Genomic DNA, 26040 nt, shown 5'->3' with positions numbered 1-26040 from the left:
TCGGGTGACCCCTCACCGCTGCACAAATCACAGTTCGCATGCTCTGATAGGGAGGCATCATGTGGTCCCTCATGCCTGCAGGGGCCTCCACAGCACAATGCCAGGCTTCAGCGCGCTGGCTAAATCCCCATCAGAGACAGTCTGCCTGGCAGGCTGGCACTTCAGCAGGCTGTATTTACAGCAAACTGTGGAAGAAACAGATCTGATTACCATGAGGAATACGTGTATACATCGCATCAATCATTAGGGAGGCAGGGAGGGAGAGACAGCGAGAGACAGCGAGAGAGAGAAAGGGAGTATGTTTCAGTGTTGTGGTTTTATTGGTGCTCTTAAACCTTTACACACACACACACAAACACACAAACACACACACACACACACACACATACACATTGGGTTTTCCTGGCAGGGGATGTGGGTCCAGAGAGCAGTCTGGTGTTTCAGTTTCAATCTTCCCCTCAGCCCAGATCAAATACACTGGCCGGCAACTAAAGATGATGTCACTATCCCACAGCTGTCCCTACCACTCAGTGCTGCGCCACACTGTGTGTATGTGCGTGTGTGTGAGTGTTTGAGTGTGAAAAGCTCTGGTGAGGTCAAATTGGACTCTCTCTCTCTCTATCTTCCTCTCTTTAATTCTGTCCTCTTTCAGAACTCTGGGGATCCCACAGGCCGTGCTGAAAGCTATGGTCCGGATCAAATTCCCTCCATGGGAGATACGTACACATACACACATACACACACACACACACACACACAGCCTGTATACTCCAATTCTAGCTGCCGGGAATGGCGTTGGGAGAGAGTGGGAAAGGGAGGGGAAATGAGGGGAAAGCGGGGATGCTTTTACCGTCACAAACCATCAGAGGATAACAGTATTTTATTCACACAAAACCGGCCACACACGCACACACACACACACACACACACACTGCACAGTGAGCATGTGCACATGTTGAGATGTACAGAAACTTATATGTACCTGAGTGCTGTTCTGAAGTATGATTTCCTATTCATTGTGTTTTGTCGAATGTAATTCTTTTACTACTTGGTTTCAAAGTATTTGCTTGCTTTCGCTGAAAAAAGACAATTAATTTATATTTGATTTTAAATATGATCACAACTTAAAAAAGATGAAGCCCTTATACATAGTTTATCTGTTTGAGCTAATGTACAAAGCATGGTCGCTCCTTCTTCTCTTCAGACAAATTACAAACAGTTGCTCCTCTGCTGTAAAGACCGCTAATCAAAATGTAAAATCTAAAGTAAAGTCTACAATGTTTTAAAACGAGATCAATTCATCTCCTCTGGCTCAGCTCAGTTTTCCTCTGAGAGCGGTTTGATTGCATGTAAACAAGGAATCCTGAAGGCTCTGCTTTTGATATTCATATTATTCCTGCGCGCCAAGGCTTTGATAGAGAATGTAAGACCAGCGCTTTAAGAGATGCAGATGCTTCCCTTTTTTTTTTTTTTTTTATTGAAGCCAGACACCCCAAATTTCCTCTTGGTCCTGTGGGTCGGTTTTGTGATTTTAACATTTCAAACAAAACATACAGCAACCATTGTTACACATACTGTAGCATTTAATGCATCTTTAATCAAACACTTTTCATTCCTAAAGATCGTGTATTTTCACTACACAATCACTACAAATGCTCTGCAGAGTTACTGCACTACCTCACAGCTACATGTAAAAATTTAGAGGTATTTGAAAATAGAAAGCCTTCCTCTTTATTCTATTTATTTTCTCTGTCTTTTTTCGTGCTACTACAAGCATTGATGAGTGACATTTTAACTGTGCCTGGATCATCAGCTTGTCTAAACTGTGTTTTATTTATTTTGAATTACAGGATTTTTTTACACTTAGCCAACATTATTACTTATATATAAGAATATTTTGAAATAAACAATTTCAGAAAAATGATTCAAATTTCAAACAAGAAAACACCAAGATGAAGAGAGATTACATTTAATGTCATGCTAGCACAGCAGCATAACAGCACACTTAATATAGCATGAGTGTACTCTTCATTTATGGAGGTTAACACATCAGAGGTTGAAAGCTTCCTGGAAATGAAACACGAGTGTCCGAAGTGAAACTGAATGCAGCTAAGTGCACTTCAGTACTTGTGTTTAAGCTGTTTTCTGATTCGAGGGCTGTTATTTCATATCTGCTGTGATTTCATTAAGGGTTTTGTGTGGTTCTCCCGCCACTTCAGCACACTACATATGTCCACATGCACGCTGGTCTCACTCAAGGAGCACAATGCAAACTGCAGCTTCACATTTGGCATTACTTATAGTTACAAAAGTCTTATTTATCAAGTTATTTATAGAGTTGGTGTTCTCAGCAGAGGAAACCGGAATGTATACCCAGGATTTGTTGTTTCAGTTTTGGAAGCTCATTATGGTCAAATTAGGTAAAGGAAGCAAGAGGTTTTCTTCTAGATGTCCTTACAACACATTTGTTTAATCACAATACATTTTTCTAAGAATAAAATCCCATATTTTAATCAAATACTGGTGTATGAGGATCCTCATGTTTATTTTTAACCAGGGCCTTTTCTTTGACGTGTCCAGTCTGACACCACACCTCAGTGTTTCTGCACAGCGCATAGATGAAAACAATCTAAAATAGCTCTGGTTAAGGAAAGAAATTGTCCTTTGAAATCAAAGTCTGCTATGTTTTCCTCTCATGTTTTTGCTGCGCCCCCCCCCCATCCCTCCACCGCTCTGCATAAAGTGAGCCGTAAATGAATCAAGGCAGTGCGTGCTTCCTGTCTCTGACTTAGTGCATGAGAGTCTCATGTATTCAATTAGTGATAATGTTAAACAGTCACATCTCCATCATTCCGGTTGGAGTGGGAAACACAAGCATTTTTGAATTTTATCCGTACTCATCTTCCACGTGGCAGATTACAAGTGGCTTTGATAAACTGCAAATATGCATGCTGGAGTAAAACAAATCTGATCTATGTGTGTTGAAAAATGCAGCGCTGCCCTGTCCCTCTCCCCGCTTTGCTTTAGGCGCTGTGCAGGGTTCAGCTGCGCGGTGGACAGAGGTTGGAGGTCACAGCGTAGCTCTCTGCGTGGGTGTCTGAGCCGACTTTTGACCCCCTCTGACCCGCTGAACGGCAGCCAAACTGGCCGTCCAACAGGGAGCAAAGAGAGGGCCCAGAGGTCAGGAGAAACACTGAGAGAAGGAGCGTTTTCTCAGCCTCTTTATTCTCACAACCTCATTTTCTGCCTCTCCTTTCTCCTTCTCACTTTAGCCTCACTCCACAGTTGCTGCATAAAGAGCGTTCACACACTCTAATCCCTTAATTTAGCAATAAGAGTGGAGAAAAAGATGCTTATTTTCTTACTGACACCAGTGTCTTTGGGATTTACGCGCCCAGGTTTTAAGAGGTGTCCAGAGCCCAAGGATCATGAAACTCACTCAACAGATAAATAGCTGTGCAAACATTCAAACAGGAGGAAAGAAAGCAACAAACTGTCAAGAACTTGTTTTTCCCACCCTGAACAGCAGGGATTTCTAAATCCATCTCCGACTGTCATCTTCCCCCATGTTAACTTTTATTATCAAACACCAGCTGTCATGTTTTCTTCCATGTTTGATATTTTCTTTACATGTAGCACATGATATTTTCTTTACATGTAGCTCATCTTCTCAGCTCTATTTCTTTCATCACAGTGTTTTTGCGTCTTTCTGTGCTTTATTGCTGTGGCTCATCTCCATCATCCATGTGTTATTTATCTCTTTACCCTTGAATGGACCTTTAGCATTTATGTTTGGGCAAGGGAATATATCTTCTAGTAAAAACATAAGACAAAACATATGCTATGGTGGGTTTTTCAACCAAGCCTATGCTGCTTTCACACATACACACACCCCTCTCCCAGGGCCCCTTTCCCTCCCCTCATCCTCCCCATCCTCCCCCTCCTCTCTCTCATCAAGGGTCATTTGCTCGGTTTCCTGTGTGCCTCTCCTCGCTTTTCCTCTCCATCTCTGATTGGTGGATTTCCACAAGACTCTGATTGGCCAATGCTTACAGCGCCTCCTCTTCTTAACAGTCATGAAACACCTCCCCCTTTTGAGGGGACACTCCTTCTTTCTCTGAGGACGGCCCCCCTCCTTTAACTCTCCGCCTCTTCTTCTGTGCTCCTCCTCCTCCACGAGCAAGCAAGAAGGGTGTTAGGGCGCCTCCTGGTGGACAACGCATTTGACAGCGTGCACCATGCTGTTTGAGGCCTCCTGCTATTCTGCATTAAACACAGCACAAGACTAATCTCCTTCACAAAAGGCTTAAAACTGACCTGATCAGTGAATGATTGCTTAACAGAAAAAAACAGAAACAGTGTAGGACACAGAAATAGAGAGGAACCTCTCACAAACAATTATATAAACTATTTGATCGTGCAAACCTAGAGTGCCATCTAGTGGCTTCATGTGCAAACTGTGACTGAAATCAGAGGAAAAGCACAAACTAAATGTTAAGTAAACAATGTTGAAAAAGTGATTTTTGTCGGCATTTAATGTTGAAAATAAGTGGCACTAATTTAGCACTGAAATTCAAGTACATCAAAGTCTGAGAGGATTAACATGGTCACAGATTTGACTATGACTGAAGGAGAGTTTTTGTTTCCTCATGACTCACAAGACTGTTGCAGGCTCCCATTAAAGTTTGTGTTTTATTACATGGGAAAAAGTTTGTTTCAGTTCCAAATTGGTTCTACATCAGGAACAGAGATTTTGACTCTTCGTACCTAACAAAGAGTCAGTGTTGGCTAAAAGCTTGGCTAAACATTTTAAAGGGAGAAGTCAACAGTGTGTCCTGAGGGGACGGAAACAATATTTATGTGTTTTTGTTCAGCAGCCGAACAAGAAAGATGTCTGTGTGTTTTACAGACTGATAAACTGAATGAAGGCGTCAGTGGCTAAATATTAAAGTCACATGAAATCATATAAATCAAGCCAGTTGAGAAGGATGTGCATATTGTTATTGTCTGGATGCAGAGTTGTAACAGACACAGGTAAACTGAACAGCTGCTCAGGGCCCCTAGGTGCCCCTGAGGCACCACTAAATCAGCAACTTAGAATTAGATGAAATATATCAAATGATAGATCAAAAATAAAGAAAAATATCCTTAGTTTGAGTATTACTCAAGACACTTTTAGGGGTTAATTATCTTACAGGGATTAGACATGGTCTCAGTGTGTACACTGTTTACTCAACAGTGTACAGAGGAGCATGAAACTCTTTAAATAATTCACATGAAAACATAAAACACATAAAAATGCCCAAAATGGAAATGCAAGTTTTTACCATAAAGTCATAAAACATGAAGGCCCATGATTTTTTTCATACTGTCCCCAAACCCAACGAAAAGACAGACAGCACCAATGAATCGACAGCCAAAGCCTGATTTAGCTGATGCCACAGATCTCCACCGTTGTCCAAAACAATGGAAACACGTCAGTGACACACAGCATTGCACTCGTCGACGTGATTCTTCATCAGGAAGAAAGTGAAGTTTTTTTTGGAGACAATCTCGTGGTGTTGTAAATACTCACCGCACCAAATCTAAAAAGTCCCCAACAAAAGCTCCATTTACTGCTGTTTGAGTAACGTTTGCTAAAATCTACAGGGCCCAGATGATTCATCAAATCATTTAACCTTTTTAACAAATATAAAAGAGTATATTTTCTGTATTTTTCATATTCATTTTTAAAGATTTATGTCTTCAAATACCCAGTTGGGTTGGGACTGACAGTCACTAAAAGGCTTTGGAAAGTTTTCAAAAACATTGTTAGCTTTGGTCTTTTCTTGACTTGCTGACAGCAACAAAAACAGAACATTGCCAGCCCTGTCTTTTAAGTGATATCATGTCTTATCCTGCTTTTGTATAGCTTTATTACCTGTCGTACGAAGGAAACTAGCCAGGACAATTTATTGTCTTTTCCTGAGATGCTTTCAGTGGGGGGTTGTCAAATTCTGCCCTCTGCATGTGTAACAGGTTAAACACTTTAACATAAAACTCTTCGTCCTGCTGAGGACAGAAATGTTCAGTCCATACCACCTCCTGTCTGCCTCTGCGTCTGTCTCCTGAACCTGCTCCGGCCTCAAGTTTTTATTCGGCCACTTCTTTTATTGGATGTGGTCGTGTGAGACGCGACTCCATCATCATCCACTACAGACACAACAACACAGCACAGAGATAGTGGAGTACAAGCCTGTGTGTCTGTCTGCCCGGCGTCAGCGCGTCTTCCCATACATCATAATGCAGTGATCCCGCAGAAATGGATTTGATCATTGATAAAACTATAACCCGTCACTGGGGCTTGATGAATGTGTCTCCTCGCTGAGTGTACGGGCATGTAAAGTGTTGTGATGATGACCCGGCTGATGTCTAAGTGAGGGGGAAGATAAAACTGCACATAAATCAGCTCAACAGGGGGGATAACAGCACATTCCCACAAATCATCCCAGGAATCCGAGGGTGTCCCGGTCCCGGAGAGGAATTCTGGGAACATTGCCAGATCCCAGAAATGGAGAGGGAGACAGGCGAGGATCAGCGGTGTCACTCTGGCCTGTTTCATTCTACTTCCTGTTTTCTTTGTCTTTTCTATATTTATCTTTGCCTATGTGTCCATCTTCCTCTGTCTAGTTTTCCTGGAGTTCACAAAAAAATCTAATTATAAGACAGACAGATGAACAATTCAGGAAAACCTTAAACTCTTGTGTGTGTAATAAACAATTCATATGAAACATGAGTGGCAAATAAGTCAAGAAGTTGTTATATATGGGAGGTTTGAAGTGCATTAAATCAAACCTGCAGGGCTGTATTTCTATCAAGGAAGCAGCGTCTGTTTTCAAGCAAGTGGACAGCAGAGAAGAGGGGAGGGAGGGGAGGCCCAAAAGCAAGAAGATGGAAAGATGAAAAGGCTGCCGGGGTGGCGAGGGATGCACATTAAAAACATTAAGAAGAGAGAATTACAGTGGCGGAGAACAAGGTCTTTGAGGGAGTGCTCAGAGAGCTCAGGGAAAGAACAAAGGCAGCGCTTTAGGTATAGGGAAGCCCTCTGCGGATAAGACTCTGGATAAGTGTCGGAGACAGGATCGTAAATCCCAAACCCCATAGCCTGCGAGCTGGGGCCGGGGTCAGGGAGGGAGAGCACAAAGAGAAGGGCTGAGGAGAGGTGGGAGGCAAATGATAATACAGAAAGATAGACTGAAACCATAGCCATAAAAAACATCTTAAGCTTGATACTGAATCACTGAAACCAGATGCGATTCAGATACTTTCCCACCGAGAGGAGGCCGGTATGTGAAATGCTCTCCGTGCTCGGAGGTGGGGCTGCACATGGCAACATGGCAAACGGCAGCAATGTCAGGGTCACGACGCATGGATCAAATTAAAGTTCCCGCTGGGTTGTCATTATCAACCTGTGCCTCACACCAGGCATTCCTCACATTCTGTCTGCTCGGGACGCACACGCAGCTCCAGCGAGTCATTCGTGCATCCGAATGTGCCACCGCCACGTTCAGAGGCAGGAGTGAGCGACGTCATCCCCGCCCCCTGAGCTGCAAATACTTGTCTAAGCTGAACTGTCCAGAGGTTGCTAGACACAGTGGTTTGCATTTATGGACAGCAGTCACATGTAACAAACAGAGAAATCAGGGCAAAAACACGAGTGCAAGACAGGATAAATACTCTTTGACCCACTGGATCCTACAGCTCCCTCAAACACGATGCAGTGTTTAGATCCCAATGAGGGAAATTAAAACCTTGGTGTCAGCTACACGTTTTAAATAATATATACCTGGTATTTACAGTGCCCAGGTAGCCCATGCTCACACGTAAGATAAATATACATCTGATCTGGCTTCAGCCTTATCTCAGTTTACCCTGAGTTACGATCTACAGGGATGTGAAGTGGGTGTTTACCAGGCATGAGGGTTTAGTGACATAAAAGCCACAGAATTGCATCATGGGAGGTGTAGGATCCAGTGGTTTTGGAGACTGGAGATCTGGACAGTGCGTAGATATGTCGGCCTCTGCTGCTTGATTTTAACCAGCTTTTGCAAGTAATCCACCTTCATGGAAGAGCTGGAGAATAAAAGTATGTATTTATGATGTATTTTTTAAAGGTTTACATCTTCAGCGAGATGATGAGTGGGTTCAGAGGTGAGAGCCACACACAGGCTGAGGTCAGATGGTCCTTAGTGACAAACACAGAATATAACCACCTTGGTCCTTTGTAATATTATGTCTTACAGGTAAATCTAGAAAAACACTGGATCCTGCACTTCTCATAGAGTATTACAAAAAGCCTTCATCCAGAAATCTGCTGTGCTCCTCTTCTCATTATAACCACTGCAAAATATATGCGCCGCTCCTCATTAACAGTGTCCAGTTCACGAGCAGTAATTTCAATGATAAGGACAATGAAGGTGTTTCAAATGAAATGGTGCAATCACAGCTGCAGGAGGATAACAGGGACATTAAATCACAGTTGTGATTAATGACACAGGGCAATGCGTGTTAGGACAAAAAGCATTCAAATCAGCACTAGAGTGGCTTGAAATTTACAGACTTTGACATTTTTCGTCTTCATTTAAAAGAAAAACGGAGGAAAGGATTGAATTAATCAAAGAAGTGGCGGCTAAAGGACTGAGAATCTAAATGAAAGATGGACAGACATCAGCTGGTGTACCTGTGGCTTTCAGTGCAGCCTGTCAACCAAGACGTCCTTTTGCTCATCTTGTTAGATAAGAATTTGTTCTCAATTGGATTTAATTAGTAAAGCTAATGATATAAAGAAAATACAGCACCTGGACGGAACAAGTTACATCACATATATTGGATGGTTATGCCAGTCAATATTTCCGTTAAACACCTGTTTTGTGTTTAGTTTTCCTGTGATCTGCTTGTTCTTGCTTTGACAAAGAAAATGCTGGTTCATTCAGCGGCCCAATTAGGACGCACATGCCTCCTCAAATAAATTCTTCAGAGCAGGATGATTATTGAGACAGGAATTCACTCAGATGAAACGAGGCTGACGGTATATGTGTATTTGTAGACATTTATGTGTGTGGGCGTCTTCGTCGTACACAACAGGTGACGCACGTTTTCAGGGGTCTTTAATAACAGCAGCAAAACAAGGCATGTGTCCTGGTGCTGTCCTGAGAGGTGAGACGTGTCCTCTGCTGTTAACATGTTGACCGCGCTGTTTCTGTCAACACTCCTGATGCTGGGGGGTCTCGGAGGGGCAGCAGCATCTGACTTGCAGGTCTATGGGAAATCCGTCCACAGTGATAACACTTTGAGCAGAGGTGATGGAGGACGCACTGCCAGGAAACAGCCACACCTGCAGGTACGCATTAGGTTTTCCTTTACAGCTGAATCAATTAATCAATTCAAGGATCAATAAATAAACAATCTTTGATATCAACATATTAAGTCATCAGCTTGAGCTGTGAGGAGTTTTAAAAGGCAAAAAATTAACTGATAATGAAAATATTCAACTATCCATTTGTTATAATGAAACACATCCAAGAAGAAGAAAAAGAAGAAGCAGAGAAATGGACCAGTCATGTATTAAATACAGGTGGTCCACTATTTGTGATTAAAAACTCTTGTTAAGATGCCTAACATTGGAACTCATCTGATATCCAGCGTCATCACATTCACCCTTCTTTTTCTACAATTGGGAGCAACTAAAACAACTAACAACTTACAATTTCAGTCGAGTAAAACCTTCTTGCTGCAGAGTATTTTGTAAGAGTATTTTGGAGTTTGACTAATTTGAATTGCTTGTTTTGTCTGACCAACTGTCTTCAAGTCTGAAATAGTGCCACCATGAAGAAAAGCACCAAATCCTCACATTTGAGGAGATGGAACGAGCATGTGTTTGGTGTTTTTGTTTGAAAGATGACCACAAAGATGAACGGATTTAACCCTTAAATGTTCACAGTGGGATTTGTTTTATTATTATTTATTTCACAGTTGCTGAGCTAGGCACAGATCCACAGAAAGTTTTCACATAGGTCAGAGTGTGAGGTTACAGCGCAAGTTTTTCTGAACATCCTTTTCTTAGTTGTAAGCTACAAGGAGAAGATGTGTTTTGATTTTCCCGTAAATCCATGTGGCTTAATCCATAATAATATGTCCTTATTTATAAATTGATTTATATTTTGTATTCATACTTAAAATTATCAAAGTATCTAGTAACTAATGTTGTCAAATAAATGTAGTGCAATTTAAAGTACAATATTTCCCTAAAGTGAAAATACATATGTGGAGTGCAAGTACCTCAAAATGTCCTTTGTAACATTTCACCACTGCAGCAAGTCAGACATGTGAATAAAAATACTGCTGCACCTGCTGTTTGAGACAGTGTGTGCGTGTATGTGTGTGTGTGTGTGTGTGTGTGTGTGTGTGTGTGTGTGTGTGTGTGTTTTAGTGGCTGAGACCCCTTAAAAAAGAAACAGAGGTCATAAATTAATCAGAATACAATAGCAAATCTTTTTTATAATTCATTCTTACCCCAGTCTATCTGCTCATAAAGTGCACAGATGAACATGTGATTACTTGTTAACTAATGATTACATAAAGTAGAATGTATATAGAAATGTCTCGTTACTTTTGGATTTAAAAACAACTTCAATTTCAATGATATGTTCTTTGATCCAAAGTAAATTGAATATTTAGCAGATCAAATTAATGTTAAACTTATTTTTGTGATGTTTTGCATTTTTAAAAATAAATTAACTTTACTTTTAAACTTAAAAAAATATTCAAAAAGATAGAAGAATAGAGATGGACGAGTTTGAAAAACTAGCATCTTATTAATTTAGAGAAAATCTTGAGGTGAATCCTTCTGCTCTTTTGTCCTACATGATTAAGTGTATTGCTTCAGTCTTTTATTTAGTATTATTTATGTCAATAGGAAATATAAGAAACTGCTATTAATCACATGCTGTTGAGTTTTCCCTAAACATACTAAATATGGCCGTTAATCATCAACAAGCTGATGATTAATCACACATCAAAATATTCTTAAATCTGGGGGGGTTTTCCAGACAAAAGGTGAAATCCGCCGGAGTTTGGATCTCGGGAGCTTCAACGTACAAGTGACCCCCACCACCAGCAAAATCAGCCAACCGGCCATCGTCAAGCTCTACCCGCCCACCGCCAAACCCCTCCACCTGCACGCCAACATGCCCATGCGCTTCGGAAGGGAGAACAATCCTGGTGATGACAGGAGCCCAAACTCGACCCCCAACATGCCGCAGAGGTTTGGAAGGTCTTGGGAAATTATTCAAATGTGTGCCGAGTGCCCTGGAGCCCGAGAAGCGGCGGTGTCGCCGCAGAGATTTGGGAGGAACAGTCTGTTCTGGAGCCTTCTCAAGACTCTGGCCAATGCACAGTTATTGAACACTGGTTTGCACTGGTAGGCAAGTCTTTCCCATAATAACCTCCATAAATATGCATTTTAAAAAGGATGCAATAACTCTTTGGTTTGCAGTTAAAAGACATATTAAATTAATCTGTGTTATTTAATCTGTAGAATAAACCAAAGTTTATCAGTTCCTCGTCTCGGGGTCAAAGGGAGCTTGAGCCTCACATACATACCCCAGCCCTCAGCATCTTAGCCCTTTATTTCCAGTTCAGTCTGTGAGTATTGTTTGTTGTGACTAACTCAGCCTATGTATCCTCTTCCCACAGGGCTGAAGATTTTGACTTTACAACCATCTCAGAAGAGTTGGAGATGCAACAAGAAAGCTTTAAAGGATGAAAGTGGATTGGATAGGCCAACACTGAGGTGTATTATAGCATGTAAATATCAACATGCAGTGTTTTTACTGTAAAGACAAATGTTTCAAGTCAAAATGTTATGTGACATTTAATGGAAAAGTACATTGAAATACATAAATGTACATCTCTCTTTAAATAAAGCTACTACGACAGCAGCTTTGAATTAGTAGTTTGGGTTTTATTTCTCTCTCATTGACTCTTTGGTATTTTTACTATGAATACACTTTTTTTTCTTCTAAAGAAGTTTGCCTCGTGTGAGTGGACAGTATCCCTATGAGGGTTCTGGTCCTTGAAACACGGAGTAATTGAATGCAAAATAAATGTATGCTGTTCTTTTAACCAGTGTGTGGGATTTAGTGGCATCTAGTCATGAGGTTGCAGATTGCAACCAACTTAACACTCTCACCCTCCCTTCAATGGTCGCTAAAAATGCAAAGAACTGGAAAGGCCTTCTCCAGAGCCAGCGTTTGGTTTGTCCATTCTGGGCTACTGTAGAAACATGGTAGTGTAACATGGTGGAGTCTGTAAAAGAGGAGCCACTGACTCTGCAGATATAAACAGCTCATTCTAAAGTAACAAAAACACAATGAATTATGAATCCAAAATTAATTTCTGCTTATAGATTCCCCCTAAACATTACACACTGGTCCTTAAAAACTGATATATTATTATTATAAAGATATTGGGGAGCCTTTGGCAAAACTCTCTCAGCACAGTGACTGACCACTAGAGGGAGACAAACACCAGGCCAAGGCAGGCCAGGCAAGTGAATACCTCCAGAGTTCTCCAACCAACACAGAGGATACAAATCACAGGATTCAGTACTTAAATCATTGTCATGACTCTTCAAATGACCAAAGGGTCGTAAAATATATTTTCTTGGATTTGTAAAATATTGTCCTCTATCTTTGTACCTTTTCTCCACTGAGAGGTAAATAAAGGTGCCAGCACCCAGAGCACATCCTTTTCAGTTCTTCATCTCTCTGCCGTGTTGCTGTCCATCCACAGTCCAGATGAGCCACAGTCTGGAGTGAAGCTAATGTCTATCACAGGGAGTCGGATCAGACAGCACAAACTCCGACACAGGCCTCTTGGAGGTTAGATCAGAGTGATCTCTGAGAGAGAGGCAAGTTGACGAGCTAGGCTGAGTAACACAGTGGTTGTAAGTTAATTCACTTTACCTCATTGTCACATGACAGTGTGTGTTTGCATTTGACACCTCTGTTTCAAAATATGGTAGGTTGTTTGTATATACATCCAAATTAAGAAAAATCAGCTGAGGTCTTGAAGTGTCTGAGGTGTCATGAACTCTTTACCGTTCATTTCAGCGTATGAATATTTTCATGTACAGTGCACATTGCGGCTGGGCTTGCATCTGAAAGAGACAAACGTGTCCTCAGTCGTGACCCTCTGCGGTGGAAAAAGTACTCAGATCTTTTACTTAAGTAAAAGTATTAATAACATATTCTAGAAATGCTCTGTTAAGTAAAAGTCCTGTATCTGTAAGTAGAACTACAAAAGTGTTTCAATCAGAATCTACTTAAAGTAGCAAAAGTGCTCAATATGCAGAATGTATATATATATATATGTATATATGTATAATGTATTTTATTACATTATAATTACTAATGCATTAATGTGTACATCATGTGGTTGTTGCAGCTGGTTGTGGAGCTAATTTTATTTACTTTATATACAGCTGGGTAGCTTCTGAATATCCCCCTGGGGATCAACAAAGCCTGATCTTATCTTATCTTAATGGGGGGTTTTTTTGTTTGTTTTTATTGTATATTAAGAATCTCAGCCTGCAAAATGACAACTAACTCACTTCAGTGATCATCCTCTGAATTTCAGTAGAGCAAAAGTACAAAGTATAAGAAGATGATTAAAAATTCTAGTAAAGTGCAAGTAGAATCTTATTGTACATAAGTACAGTACTTCAACAAATGTATGTATTTACTTTCCACCACACTTCCATGTGTGTTCCATGTGTTATAAGGAGGCCTGCCCGCCATGCTGCTCTCTTTAGACAAACTAAGTGAATCTAACCTGCTCTGACAGACAGTCTTCACTGCAAACACTTGTCAGGGCAAGAGACGCGCCGGTTATCAACCTTAATAATGGCTGCATTCCTTTTCAGTGTGTCAGGTCTTGGGCCCTGCTTTCATGCTGTCTCACTAGCATTCCTTACTAAGGCACCTAAAGACGCCCTTTTACCGCAGAACGGGAAAAGCACAGGTTTGATTAATAACACTATAAATGGCTTTGTTCGATTCAAGCGCACCGGTGACAGTGAGCCCGCATGCACAATACCAGAGCCTGAAGCAGCTAAACGGAATTCAGCCATTGCTGATTTTGTTATTTAAATCTGTCACATGACAAAATGTCAGCAGTGAAAAAGGTTAACCGAGAACTGCTTCAACCCACAACACTTTGGCTACGTTACGCACGAGTTAAAAAAGTTAAAAAAAAAAATGGCGCATGTTTCCTCGCCTCTATGGTGTCAACAAACGCAGCAGCTACGGCAGTAAATGTTTTCCCACGCGACCTAAACACACCTCACCTGCCGTTGGAGAGTGATTGGGTGGGTCCCGCATACTTCAGGTTCGTCACGGAGTTTTGAACCACGTCTTACTAAACCAGCGTCAGCCGCTCCCTTCTGACATCCGAGCTCTTTTGCTTTTGGGTTCAAATCGGGTCGTGCGGCTAACACAGCCAGTTTACAAGCAGAAAGAGCTAGAAACCTCAAGCTCACACAGCAGAACACTGGACTAAGGAGAGCGGACTTTTAGCAGGAGGCACCTGAACTACACAACCCCGCCAGGTACAGTGAGAGGGATCCTCAGACTGTACTTGCCTTGTTGTGTTTCTCTTTCAGCCTCAGACGAAAACACCATGAGCAGTGTGTCTGTGGTGAATTGTGCTGTAGAGCGGCTTTACTGCTCTGTCGCGCACTTTCCTGTTGTGTGTGTCTTTGCTTTCAGTGGGTTTCATTGGATAACTAGTTTATTGGTCACAGCAGTCCTGCTCATCCAGGCTGCTGAACAGACAGACGTTTCAGGTCTGATTTTCTTTTGAAACTGTCAAGTTTAGCTTCATTGTTCTTCCTTTACATGACAACTCCTCTTTTATGACCTCAAGACTTCAACAACAGTCCGGAAGTTTGAGGGTCACTCAGTGTGTACATTGTGTCTAAACTCCCTTTTTGTCTCACTGGTGTTTTTCCACTCACTTCTTGTGTTACTGCAGATTTATATCCCACAACTGGCTGTAACGCACATCCATCGCCCTCGCTTCCTGCCCTCGCAGCTGCCGTTCATGGGGGACATCAATAAAGGGAAGAAGGTGTTTGTCCAGAAATGTTCCCAGTGTCACACGGTGACAGAGGGGGGGCGCCACAAGGTGGGACCCAACCTGTGGGGCCTGTTTGGGAGGAAGACAGGACAGTCGCCTGGCTTCTCTTATACGCAGGCCAACATCGATAAAGGTATGAGTCAGCGTGCAGCAGCTCACACAGAACACCTGGCTGGAGAGAAATGATCCATTCACTGACAGGTTGATCTGTAGGCGACTGTAAATAAGTGAGTGATCGAGAAATAGCTGAAGCAACAGGCATATTTAGACAAATCAGGAACATACGCGAGCACATGTACCCTGGATGTGTCTAAACTGTGCCACTAAAAAAGGCAACAACCAGCTTGACTTTAGGCTATGTGGGCTTTGTTTTATGAGAGCGCCATGGTAACCTCTGTGGCATGGCCAGCTTGCTCTGGAGCAGTTTTTTGAGTGTACAGGCACATAAGTTTGATCATCCCGCATAGTGTCTGCTGATTTATCTCATGCACAGAGTGCATTTGGCATGGCAGCATGGAACGCTTGAGAAGAGGTGTTTTTACTTTCTGCCTTTACTGCATAATTTAAGTTTCCGTATCTACTGGTATTCCCTGTACATCCTCCTAACCGTACATAAAAATCCACATCCTTATTATGAACTGAGAATTCTTTGCTTCCTGCCATGAATATAACATGTAAAAGTGCCTGTGAGCGTTTAGGTATGTGCGATGATTGTGCCACAGTGACTGCTGCAGAGCTGAGGAGCAGCTTGGTCCGTGTATTTTTCTACACGTGACAGGTCTGAACAGGCAGGACAGCTCTGTGTCTGAGCTCTGCTCGAAACTCGAGCCAATAAAACCTGCACACAGTCGTTCAGGTGTGTGAGAATGCAGATTTGTCTTGTACTCCATGAATAAGATGATGTTCATGTGTTTTACATGTGTTTAATTCGTGTGTTTGGTTGTTTTCAGGTATCATATGGGATGAGGAAACTCTAAATGTCTACCTTCAAAACCCCAAGAAGTACATTCCTGGTACCAAGATGATCTTCAGTGGCATCAGAAAGAAAAAGGAAAGACAGGATATTATAGCCTATTTAAAGGACGCCACCTCCAAATAAACTGACAGCACAGAACACACAACTACAGCTGTGAACAGAAGCATTACATTACAACTATGAAGACACAAGCAGCGCGTTGGATAAATTATGAGTTCACGATCAGCAAGAGTTTGTCTTTTATTTGCATCACTACATTGTGTTACTTTGCAGCATTGCTGCCACAGTGTTTTTGTGTGTAGGAGACTGTTTTTAATTATCATATGAGTCAGCCTTCGTGCAACTCCTGAACGACTGCTCAGTCAAGGCTTCTTAAAGAGGCAGCCGTCCTTTGGGCTTTTCTTAAAAACAAGAGTTGTTTACGTTAAATCTTTACTGCTGCTTGCACAGAAACGACACACTTCGCATTAATGCCACTTTAACTGTTACAATAATGCTGATAAAGGTTTATTTTTCTATTATAACGTGTTACTGCTCGTTAAATCTCTTTATTTGTAGGTTTTCTTGTAATGTGGAGACTTTGAAAAAATGTGTAAAAAGGTGCTGGGCTGTCTCCTGCATGTTCTCCTCTTTTTCAAGCCACTGGGTGTAATGGCTTTTGTTGTTCTGCGGTTGCAATTTCAAATGAGTATGTTTTCTTATTCATTCATTTCCTAAATTCATTTGTGTTTTTGGCTTAAGAACAGAAAAGTCAAATATATTTAGAATAAACCAGAACTTTGTGGTTAAGTAAGTTTTACTGTTCTTTTACTTGGCCTGAATAAGGGATAATGCTAAGAACTTACATTTATAGCACATTATTTTCACTGAGTTACTGTTTTATACTCTGGTGCTCTTCCTTTTCATAACAATACCTTGACCTTGACTTGAGTAAAATGATGTGTCAATAACATACCTGCTCCATTCTTTCCACAGTGTGATTTTATAGTTTCCTTCCACTTTGAAATGACGCATTCAGTTATTATTGTGTTCACTTTGTTTACTTGCTGCATTTAGTTCGTTAGTTAGACACTTTATTGTCCATAATGTCTTTGACTTCAACACATAGTATTAACACAAAACAGTACAGGAGGGCCAACATGAAGAATATAATTTTATAAGACATAAATACAGTTATAAAGAAAAAAATTCAAGAAGTGCTGTCAGGGAACACACATTACTTGGCAAAGCAGAAAATATGAGATGTCAGGGATGTATTGGAGTTCAGTCATCCATATATTTGCATAACTGATATCACCTTTGTTGTCAGACATAAATAGTCTGTATCAGAACACGTCAATAACTGGGGTGAAATTATGTAAGAATATAAAATACTGTATTGATTTTACTTATATTTCTTCCATGAACAAAACTGCCCAGCAGATGGCGCCATTTCACTGTTGAAGACACCAGCAGCGCCACGATAGACAGAAAAACGTGCCAAGCCGAGTGTAAGCATCCTGACTTAAAATACCAGCGCCACCCCAGTTGTTCAACCAGCTGCGCTGAAGTCGATCCGGATGACAGCACAGTCAGTGAGCCTCTGATCCGGACCCGCTGGGACTGAGCTGCCACCGCTGTGCTGGCTCTGCTCAGTGGCCTCTGCCGGGAGAGACAAGGTCCTCTCCGTACATTTGTGTTGTGACTGGCAGGCGGAGGGAGAGAAGCGGATCGATAAGTGGATCAGATTTATTAGCGGTCCGGATTGGCTGCAGCACGCCAAATGCCAGAGGAGCCACAGTGAGGGGGACTGCACACCGCGCATTTCATTTAGGGGAGAGGAGCCAGACAGCGTGCCTGCAAGAGCGGCGCAATTTCAAGTGGAAGGTAAGGGGGGGTGGGGGGTCTTGTGCATCCAAAGACAGGGATGTAGATGGCTTTGCTTCTATTTAACGCTCCAGCAGTATGAAGACATTAAGGCAGCACGCTTCATGAGACGAAATAGAAGGGATGATGCTGAGCCGTGTTAATGAAGATGCAGAGTGCTGATCTGATTGAACCCGGTGCAAGCATTTTATTTTATTTTTTGCAAAACACAAGTGGTTCAACACGAGATCATCATTTTGTAGGACTTCAAACATCTCGCATGCACTATCACTGCATGATGTGAGCATACTGGAAAGGTTTGTGTGGATGAACCTGTGAATGCCTCACCGTGTTGACTTCTGTCATGAGGTGTCAGAAGTCATAATCAACCCGAGGCAGCTTCCCCTCCCTGGTCTAATTCTGGCTCAAGGTTGAGGGGGCTCGGTGCACGGCTGGAATTACAGCGGTGGCTGCATCTGCTGCAGTGTGGAGCTGCAACAAGTTTATCATGCTGTTAGCAGAGAGAGAGAGAGAGGGGGGGTGGGGGGCTGAGGTTAAGGCAGTGATCGAATAGTGACACCCTCCAGAGGGAGTAAGGAAAAGTGACAGCTGCCAGTAACTGCATTAAGCTCAGGCAGCAGAAATAGTGTGTGTGTGTGTGCGTGCGTGCGTGTTCGTGCGCGCGTGCGTGCGTGTAGCCTGGTACCCACGGTGACACAAGGCAGCCTGTGTATGTGCCTGTGTGTTTATGTACTCCTTCAGCTTGTGTTGTGTGCTGTAGGGGAAAGTAAACCAGCAGAATGGACCTGGTCAAGATCACAGTGTCCTTCCACATTCTTCTGTGTCCTGCGTGGGCCCTGTCCCGCCACGCCTCCGTGGACAGCATCCTCTCAGCGCGCTCAGGTAAGGCGTGCAAGTGTACTGTGAGACCTACCATTAGAAAGCAGAAGGTGTGTGATTCACCTGTCTCTGATCTGTGCTGTTTGTCTGTCTTCCTCTCAGCTCTCAGGATGCTGGACGAGCCGCTGAGGTTTGAGCCCTGTTGCCTCACGTCACCGCCTCCGCCGCCGCTCTTCCCTCCGCCACCTCAGCTGTGGAAGCGGGGCAGCACTGTAGGTGTTCATGAACACACTCACACACACCCACCTGCTCGCACTGGTAGACCTCGCTTGCCCACATTTGCATGCTTGCAGCAGGCCACCAATTGACACCCTTTTCGCTTGCATTTTTTGATTGAAGGATGGCATTGGCATGCTAGAGCCAAGTGTTTTTGGAGGAGGCGACCAAGAAAAACGAAAACCTGCGATATCTGGGTGTTCACCTGGACCTCCAGGACCTCCAGGGCCCCGCGGCCCAGAGGTAAGGCACCTTCTCAGAACAGTACACACTGTTGGACTTGCACATTAGTGGTTGCGCCAATTTTCATTCTGATTAAATCATAGTGCATCCATAAGACAGTGTAATTAACCTGCTGTATCCATGCTAAGACAGCAGATAGAAATATTGTTAAACAAGCATGAAAATGAAACAAAATGACCTTTCTAGTATTGATTTTCCTACAAATGCACCCTGCTCTTTTGGAGTAAATGGATATAAATTCAGTGTCATTCTTCAGGGTCACAGTGGATTACCCGGCATAAGAGGACCAAAAGGGGAGAAGGTGTGTGTTTGTGGGGGTTTTTTTTGTTTGTTTTTATAGCTCTTGAAATATGTCTCTAATTTGTTCGTGTGTCCTTGTGCTCTAATGAGCCCTACATCTACTCTCCCCTCATTTGTCCTCCTCCAGGGAGAAATTGGACGTCCAGGGTCAAAGGTGAGCTGCTCCTCCTCTCTTGCATGCGTACTTCTCTCGCTCATCTCTCCCTGGTCCATCTCGCTTGTCCTTGGAATAATGGGATCTGGATATCTCTCTCCTTCTCCGCCTCTCTTGTCCCCTCTCTGCATCCTCAATATCCGTGATGTGATTTGTCCATTGATGTGCTCAGAATATCCTCTGCAGCTGCTAAATAGGTCATGCTACATTAGTCTCAGTAGTCACTCGAACCACGTAGCAAAGTTTGATCGCATCCCTGGATGTCTCCCGTCGTCTTCCTGCTCCTCACCTCTCTATCACTCCCCTCTTCTTTCCTTCTCCTCTGCATCTTCCCTCTCTCTCTCCTCCTTTCCTTGGCCTGGCTCCATTAGCCCTTGCACTGGACTCCAGTCCTGCTGATCCAGGCTCTCCAGCACTCCATTCTGCACTTTAATCTTCCTAAGTGCTTTTGCTCTCCATGATAAATCACTTCATGCGGCAGCAGGTCCGTGGTGTCTCTACAGGCTGCTGCTTTAATGACAGGCAGCTAAATGAGAGCGCGCTGCTAGCATGGCAGCAGTACTGAGCTACTGGTCCAGGTGCCACAGAGATGTGAGGCTGCTGTGTAATGTCTTTGGCTCTCATGCTTGTAGGGAACTGGCAATAGCGCTAGATCAATTAAGCCTTTATTCCTGTCCACTAATTAGCAGATCTCAGTAACACTGTTAAAGCTTTGCACTCTAGGCTTTGTCATCTGTCATGTCTGATTAAGAAATCATAGTAGGTCAGTTTGACTTGCTTATTTGCGTCTGACCCTTATTTTTCCCGGTTAGCCTTTGTGAAAATCAGGATCTGGTTTTCTGGGAAACAGGGCCACAAAAGAAGCATCTTAAGGAACATAAACAGTTGTAGATCATCCGCATACATAGCAAAGCTCAAAAGCAGAAATCAGTCCAATTTAAAGCAATAGCTTTACATTTTGGGAAATTTGCTTTCTTCTCAAGAGTTAGATGTGATGACTGATGCCCGAAGAAGATGGCAGGCAGCCAGCAGAAAGCCCAGATAGTCCCTATAGCCAGCCAAGGAATAGTCCAGCATGTAAAGCCCTGCAAAAACCACACCAATTTTACACTATGGATTAAGAAAGTGGGTTGCTGCCATGTTAACAAGTAGGCTTCAGAGGTGCTGGTAGGCAGATTTTGTTACCTTTCAACAAAACAAGGCTAGTGGTTCCTGACTGTTTTCAGTATTTATGCTGAACTAAGCTAAGTTATGTATTAAATCAAAATGCAAATGAGATTTTATTTGAAAGAACAAGTTATAAAATGCAACTGTTGAAGATCAGACTGTTATCAAAGAGAAATTGAGTCTATCTCAAAATCCTTGGTGCAGTTTGAAGTAAGAGACCAACTCTTTCAGCTTCACGTCACTTTTGCAACAAGTTCAACAAAGAGGGGGCAGAAAATGCAGCAGTTAGTTAGTTAGTTTCACCAAATGCTGGCGCTGATGTTTGTGTCTCTGTAGGGTCGTACAGGGGCTCCAGGCCTCCCAGGCAAACAAGGACTACCAGGATGGCCTGGTCCAGAGGGACCCAAGGTAAGCTTCTTGGTATCTATCCAGGTAATGGAGTGATGAACACATTTTTTGAATGCAGTGGGCTCCTTACGGGTTTAAAATGTAAATGAACATTGCATATAACAAATCCACATATCTTTGTTTCTTGTGTTTTTAGGGTGAGAAAGGTGATCCAGGACTCATGGGTTTGCCAGGACTGAGGGGACCACCAGGGACAAAGGTTAATCACACATGTACAACGTCATACACACAGTTATGTGTATGAAAGGAAAGAAAAAAAGTACCTTAATCTTTCATTGACTATTACTGAATTTGTATCTTATCTGCCATTATATTCCCTGTGTATTCTTTCAGGGTTTGCCTGGTTACAAAGGAGAGAAGGTACATTCAGAATCACTTCTCATAGTGTGCACGTTTGTCACTATAAAACTCTTGTACCCTTCAGTTAATGTTTCACTCTTTTTTAAAAAGGGGACTCATGGTGACCCTGGAACAGCAGGACCAAAAGGTGATAAGGTTGGTTGGAGAAAGATCATTTTCTTCTATTGCAGATGTTGACTTTGACTATGAGCCCTTGACCTCATGCTGTGTTATAATGGACTTTTGATTTAGACATTTGATTAGGCAGTGAAAAACTCTACAGCAATTATTGGTTAGAATCCAAAGTGGTTCATGATTTGAGACACTTTCTTTCAGGTCCCGACATTTCAAACCCTCTCGAGCCCTCTATCTCAGACTCAGATTAAATTAACATTAAACGTTTTATGAGTGTCTGCTCTGCCGAGTTAATGACTTTCCTCACATCAGGCTCTCATTTTGTCTCTATTTAGGGTTCCATTGGTTTGCCGGGGATGCTTGGGCAGAAGGTAAGAATGATTCAATAATGAATATAGTGAAGATAACGACTTAAACTGATTAGTCCTCAACTCCCTTCCCAGGGCGAGCAGGGACCAAAGGGAGAGCAAGGAGTCTCAGGGAAGAGAGGACCGACTGGAAGGCCTGGGAAGAGAGGCAAACAGGTGACGAAAGACAAGGAAGAGTGATGCACAAGTGCACAGCGTGTTTGGTTCCCTCTCTATATTATGTGTCTGCTTAACATGTCATAGGCCTGATTCTGAGTGTCAGATGTATGTTGGCGTGGTGTTCCTCACATTTCAAACACACCTCAGTCTGGCGCACTGACACTCTGCTCTGTCCTCTCACTGGCTCATTCAGTCTCTCAAGTTTACTTCCAGCTCTAAGTATAGACTTCCTTAAGGGCTGTGGCGTGTTTGACATCGTATGTCTCCTCAGCCTACACACATTTATACATGCACATACACAGACTTATTTTTTCCGTGGACCAGATTATCACAGCTATGCACAAGGGGCAGTGGCATGAAGGTCACCTTCACACTGCAGGTGTGTGTGTGTGTGTGTGTGTGCATACATTTTCTAATAATAAATAATTATGGGATGTTGCCTGGTTTGCATAGGGCATGAAAGGCAACACTGGAGGCCCAGGAGTCATGGGTCCCCCAGGACCCCCAGGTCCAAACGGCCATCCAGGGCCACCTGGTCCACCTGCATCAGGTACAGTAACTCACACACTCACAATCAGCCTCAAATTACAGTTTATTTTGTATAATATCAAATAAGTGCATTGTCCAATTTTTCTTTGTCACTATGTGTTTTGCAGGTCTCTATCTAGTAGGGGAAAAGGGGGAGAAGGGTCTTCCAGGTCCTCCAGGTCGCTGTGACTGCGATGCCACTCTTGGGGCAAATAATGCCCCATATGGAAGCTACACACAGCGGGGTGGCACTGATAAAGTCCCTGCAGTAAGACATAAAACTGCTTCTTTGCATTACAATTCAAACTGAATCTATGCTCAGTTATTACTCATCAGCTTTGTCTTCCTCCTGTACGCATTTGTGTAGATATTCGTGGTGAACACTGAGGAGGAGATGGACCGTCTACATCTAGACAACGCAATAGCATTCAGGAAGGATCAGAGGGCGCTCTACTTCAAAGATAAAGATGGTTGGAAGCCCATACAGGTAACAGGATTAGAGTGTTATGAAATTATGATACTGAGCTTTAACAGTACAGATACTCAGTGCTGGATGCTGTAATGGTGACATTTAAACAGAAGCCAAAGAGCACAGAATTAATTCTTTATAGCTATACGTCCAGACTAAAACTGGACAACATTTGTAAATCTCTCAACTCAAGGTCCATTTACTAGCTTTTTCATTTTTCCTTACAACCCCAGTATGTAGCTACAAGTATGTAGCTACATATACATACAAAGTACATTTCAATAATGCCCATACTAAATTTTTCTAATTCAAATATGTACATATGTGTAGCATGAAGGGGCAACAACTTTGATTTCATTGTGCAGGTTTATGTTGAAAAATGGAAAAATTAACCTCAACGCCTTTATTGAATTTATATACATTTGTATTTTAATTTAATTAGGTGTTTAACCAGGAAATATGATTTCAGTTTCGTTTTTATTTTTCTTAACAGGCATCGTTCTTGTTTAGGTGCTTTTTCATCACCTATTTTCATTTTAATTTCAACCGTGGTTTACAATAAAAGCCCTGCTTTCAACTTGTTCAGCCCTTCCAGCCGTTCCAGTCCACAGAGAAAGTCCCGGACAGAGTCGGTGTGTGTGGGGACGGAAAGGTGCAGGCTCAGCATGGAGAGGAGTGTGATGATGGAAACCAGATTGTCACAGATGCTTGTCTCAGTAAGTTACATGCATCCGTTGCTCAGTGGAACACATGCACACGTACCCTCAGGGGCAAAGACTCTTATAATGCAAGCAACTGTAAATTGCTTTTGAAACACTCTGTTCACAGATAAACATGATACCCCTTCATGTAATGTACAGTGTATCTGTTAGTCCAGAAGACAGCCTTTCTCCAAACACAAAGTGGGTCAGGTAGTAGTAGGCTTTATGCTGCACAAACACACCATGCTGTCCCGTACCCAGCTGCTCATGAGATGCCCTGCAGAGCCTAACTACAGTGCACCACAGAGTCTGAACCACATGGCAGAGGATAAAAGCAGTAAGCGCTGTGAAACCTTTCCTTGATCTTTCATTAATCTCACCCTCTCTTTGCCTGCCACCCTCTCACTTCCCTCTACCTCCCTGTTCAATTAAATTAGCAGGAAAATGCTGTATTGGCATCGCAGAAGCACACAGCACTGCCAAAGCAATTAGTAACGTCATCTCTCTCCCTTTCTCTCTCCTAACTCTGCCACTGCGCTCTCCTCATCCCCTTTTCTTTATCACTTCAGACTGTAAGTGGGCCTACTGTGGAGATGGCTACCGGCATGAGGGCATGGAGGAGTGCGACGGAAAGGACTTTGGTTATCAGACCTGCAAATCCTATCTTCCTGGGTATGTTCACTGATGTTCGGAGTGCATATGCAAACATACAAGCTTGTGTCATTTATTTGGCAACATGCTACAATAGGCCAGAATTTTACAGAGATCGTCTCCGCCAAATTTGCACAATGCAGCTCTTTTAAAATCAGCAGCCGTCTGGGGATTTTAAAGGTCACTTGAATGATCTACTGTACTTTTGCTGTGATGTCACTGAAACCATCCAGAGATGATGTTGCTGTTTTAGGTGCTTAAATTCCACAACTTTTCATGCTTTCTTGCTGAGAATTGACGAGATATAAGATACTACTCATGTCTGTGTGCTTAGCATGAAACAGGGAGGCAGTTAGCTTAGCTTAGCAGTATAGCAGGGGGAAGCATCTAGTCTGGCCCTGTCCAAAGGATAAAAAAAACTACCACCACCTCTAAAGCTCACTTATTAACACGTAATATTTCATTTGTTTAATCAGCACAAAAAAATTAAATTTCCTGTGACCTCCTGGAACTCACTGCTCCCTGCCCAAAAATATCTGCATGTAGTTCACTGTATAATCACAAGTTATGATTGTTAAATATTGCTTTTGTTCAGATTAAACAAATAAGATATGATATATTAATTGTTCAGCTTTTCAAGTTCTGATAAAGTTCTGATAAAGAGCCAGGCTAGCTGTTTCCCCCTGCTTCAAGTCTTTATGCTAAACTAAGCTAATGGACATTTGGCTCTAGCTCCATACTTATACATACAAATGTGAGAGTGGTATTGATCATCTCATCCAAACCCCTGCAAGAAAGCAAATAAACATGTTTCCCTAAATGTTGAACTACTCCTTTAAACGGTGGAAATCTGGAGATATGCTGCATGGCATAGTTGGATACTGAGTGTAAATACGCATTTAGTGCAATCAGTTGCACTAAAAGTCATTTTCCACGTCTTCTGCAGGTCCTTTGGGCAGCTCAGATGCACCGACTCCTGCCTCATTGATTCCACTGGTTGCAAGTATTTCACCTGAACTGGAAAGTAGAAAAAAAGGCCAGATTGCAACTTTGCAGCTCCTTTTTGTGATCACGGGGATAATGCTTCAGGTTTCTACTGAAGTCTCACCCCTTAAAAAATAACTGATGGACTGAGAGAGTACTAAAGGGAGGCTCTTGTGTCTGCTCTGAGCCATGAAAAGTCATGGGAGTCAGCTTTGAATCGACTGTCTCCCCTGGAGGTTTAACTCTTTTATTGGCCTCAGGGAGCAGCTCCCTGTTACTGTCACTCTATCGGCTGCAGCACTGTTATGGACAACTGGTGG

The 26040-nt window shown here is 42.6% G+C and overlaps 3 protein-coding genes across 3 annotated transcripts; all 3 read left to right on the top strand.

Annotated features, from left to right (window-relative positions):
- The first annotated feature begins 9220 nt into the window (after positions 1 to 9220).
- Positions 9221 to 11803, top strand: npvf (neuropeptide VF precursor). The gene is made up of 3 exons (XM_041955944.1): positions 9221 to 9379; positions 11088 to 11458; positions 11734 to 11803. The coding sequence occupies exons 1-3, from the start codon at positions 9221 to 9223 to the stop codon at positions 11801 to 11803; spliced, it is 600 nt and encodes a 199-aa protein (XP_041811878.1).
- A 2651-nt stretch (positions 11804 to 14454) lies between these two features.
- Positions 14455 to 17105, top strand: LOC121619643 (cytochrome c-a). The gene is made up of 3 exons (XM_041955480.1): positions 14455 to 14647; positions 15073 to 15310; positions 16128 to 17105. Exons 2-3 carry the CDS (start codon positions 15142 to 15144, stop codon positions 16274 to 16276), a joined length of 318 nt encoding a protein of 105 aa, XP_041811414.1. The 5' UTR covers positions 14455 to 14647; positions 15073 to 15141; the 3' UTR covers positions 16277 to 17105.
- Positions 17106 to 18791: 1686 nt separating this feature from the next.
- wu:fc38h03 (acetylcholinesterase collagenic tail peptide) lies at positions 18792 to 25752 on the top strand. The gene is made up of 17 exons (XM_041955620.1): positions 18792 to 18901; positions 19001 to 19110; positions 19238 to 19357; positions 19614 to 19658; positions 19785 to 19811; positions 21315 to 21386; positions 21523 to 21585; positions 21720 to 21746; positions 21837 to 21881; positions 22196 to 22231; positions 22304 to 22384; positions 22841 to 22937; positions 23044 to 23183; positions 23283 to 23402; positions 23971 to 24100; positions 24655 to 24757; positions 25683 to 25752. Exons 1-17 carry the CDS (start codon positions 18799 to 18801, stop codon positions 25750 to 25752), a joined length of 1389 nt encoding a protein of 462 aa, XP_041811554.1. The 5' UTR covers positions 18792 to 18798.
- The last annotated feature ends 288 nt before the right edge of the window (positions 25753 to 26040 follow it).

This window comes from Chelmon rostratus, chromosome 16 (assembly GCF_017976325.1).
Source record: "Chelmon rostratus isolate fCheRos1 chromosome 16, fCheRos1.pri, whole genome shotgun sequence".
Classification (NCBI taxonomy): domain Eukaryota; kingdom Metazoa; phylum Chordata; class Actinopteri; order Chaetodontiformes; family Chaetodontidae; genus Chelmon; species Chelmon rostratus.
This window is presented reverse-complemented; position numbering and strand designations above follow the sequence as displayed.

Coding starts and splice junctions, on each gene's coding strand:
- npvf (XM_041955944.1), top strand. CDS start 9,221: ATGTTGACCGCGCTGTTTCTGTCAACACTCCTGATGCTGGGGGGTCTC. Junction 9,380..11,087: donor GGAAACAGCCACACCTGCAG/GTACGCATTAGG, acceptor GGGGTTTTCCAG/ACAAAAGGTGAAATCCGCCG. Junction 11,459..11,733: donor TTGAACACTGGTTTGCACTG/GTAGGCAAGTCT, acceptor CTCTTCCCACAG/GGCTGAAGATTTTGACTTTA.
- LOC121619643 (XM_041955480.1), top strand. CDS start 15,142: ATGGGGGACATCAATAAAGGGAAGAAGGTGTTTGTCCAGAAATGTTCC. Junction 15,311..16,127: donor GCAGGCCAACATCGATAAAG/GTATGAGTCAGC, acceptor GGTTGTTTTCAG/GTATCATATGGGATGAGGAA.
- wu:fc38h03 (XM_041955620.1), top strand. CDS start 18,799: ATGGACCTGGTCAAGATCACAGTGTCCTTCCACATTCTTCTGTGTCCT. Junction 19,111..19,237: donor TGTGGAAGCGGGGCAGCACT/GTAGGTGTTCAT, acceptor TTTTGATTGAAG/GATGGCATTGGCATGCTAGA. Junction 22,385..22,840: donor CTGGGAAGAGAGGCAAACAG/GTGACGAAAGAC, acceptor TGGTTTGCATAG/GGCATGAAAGGCAACACTGG.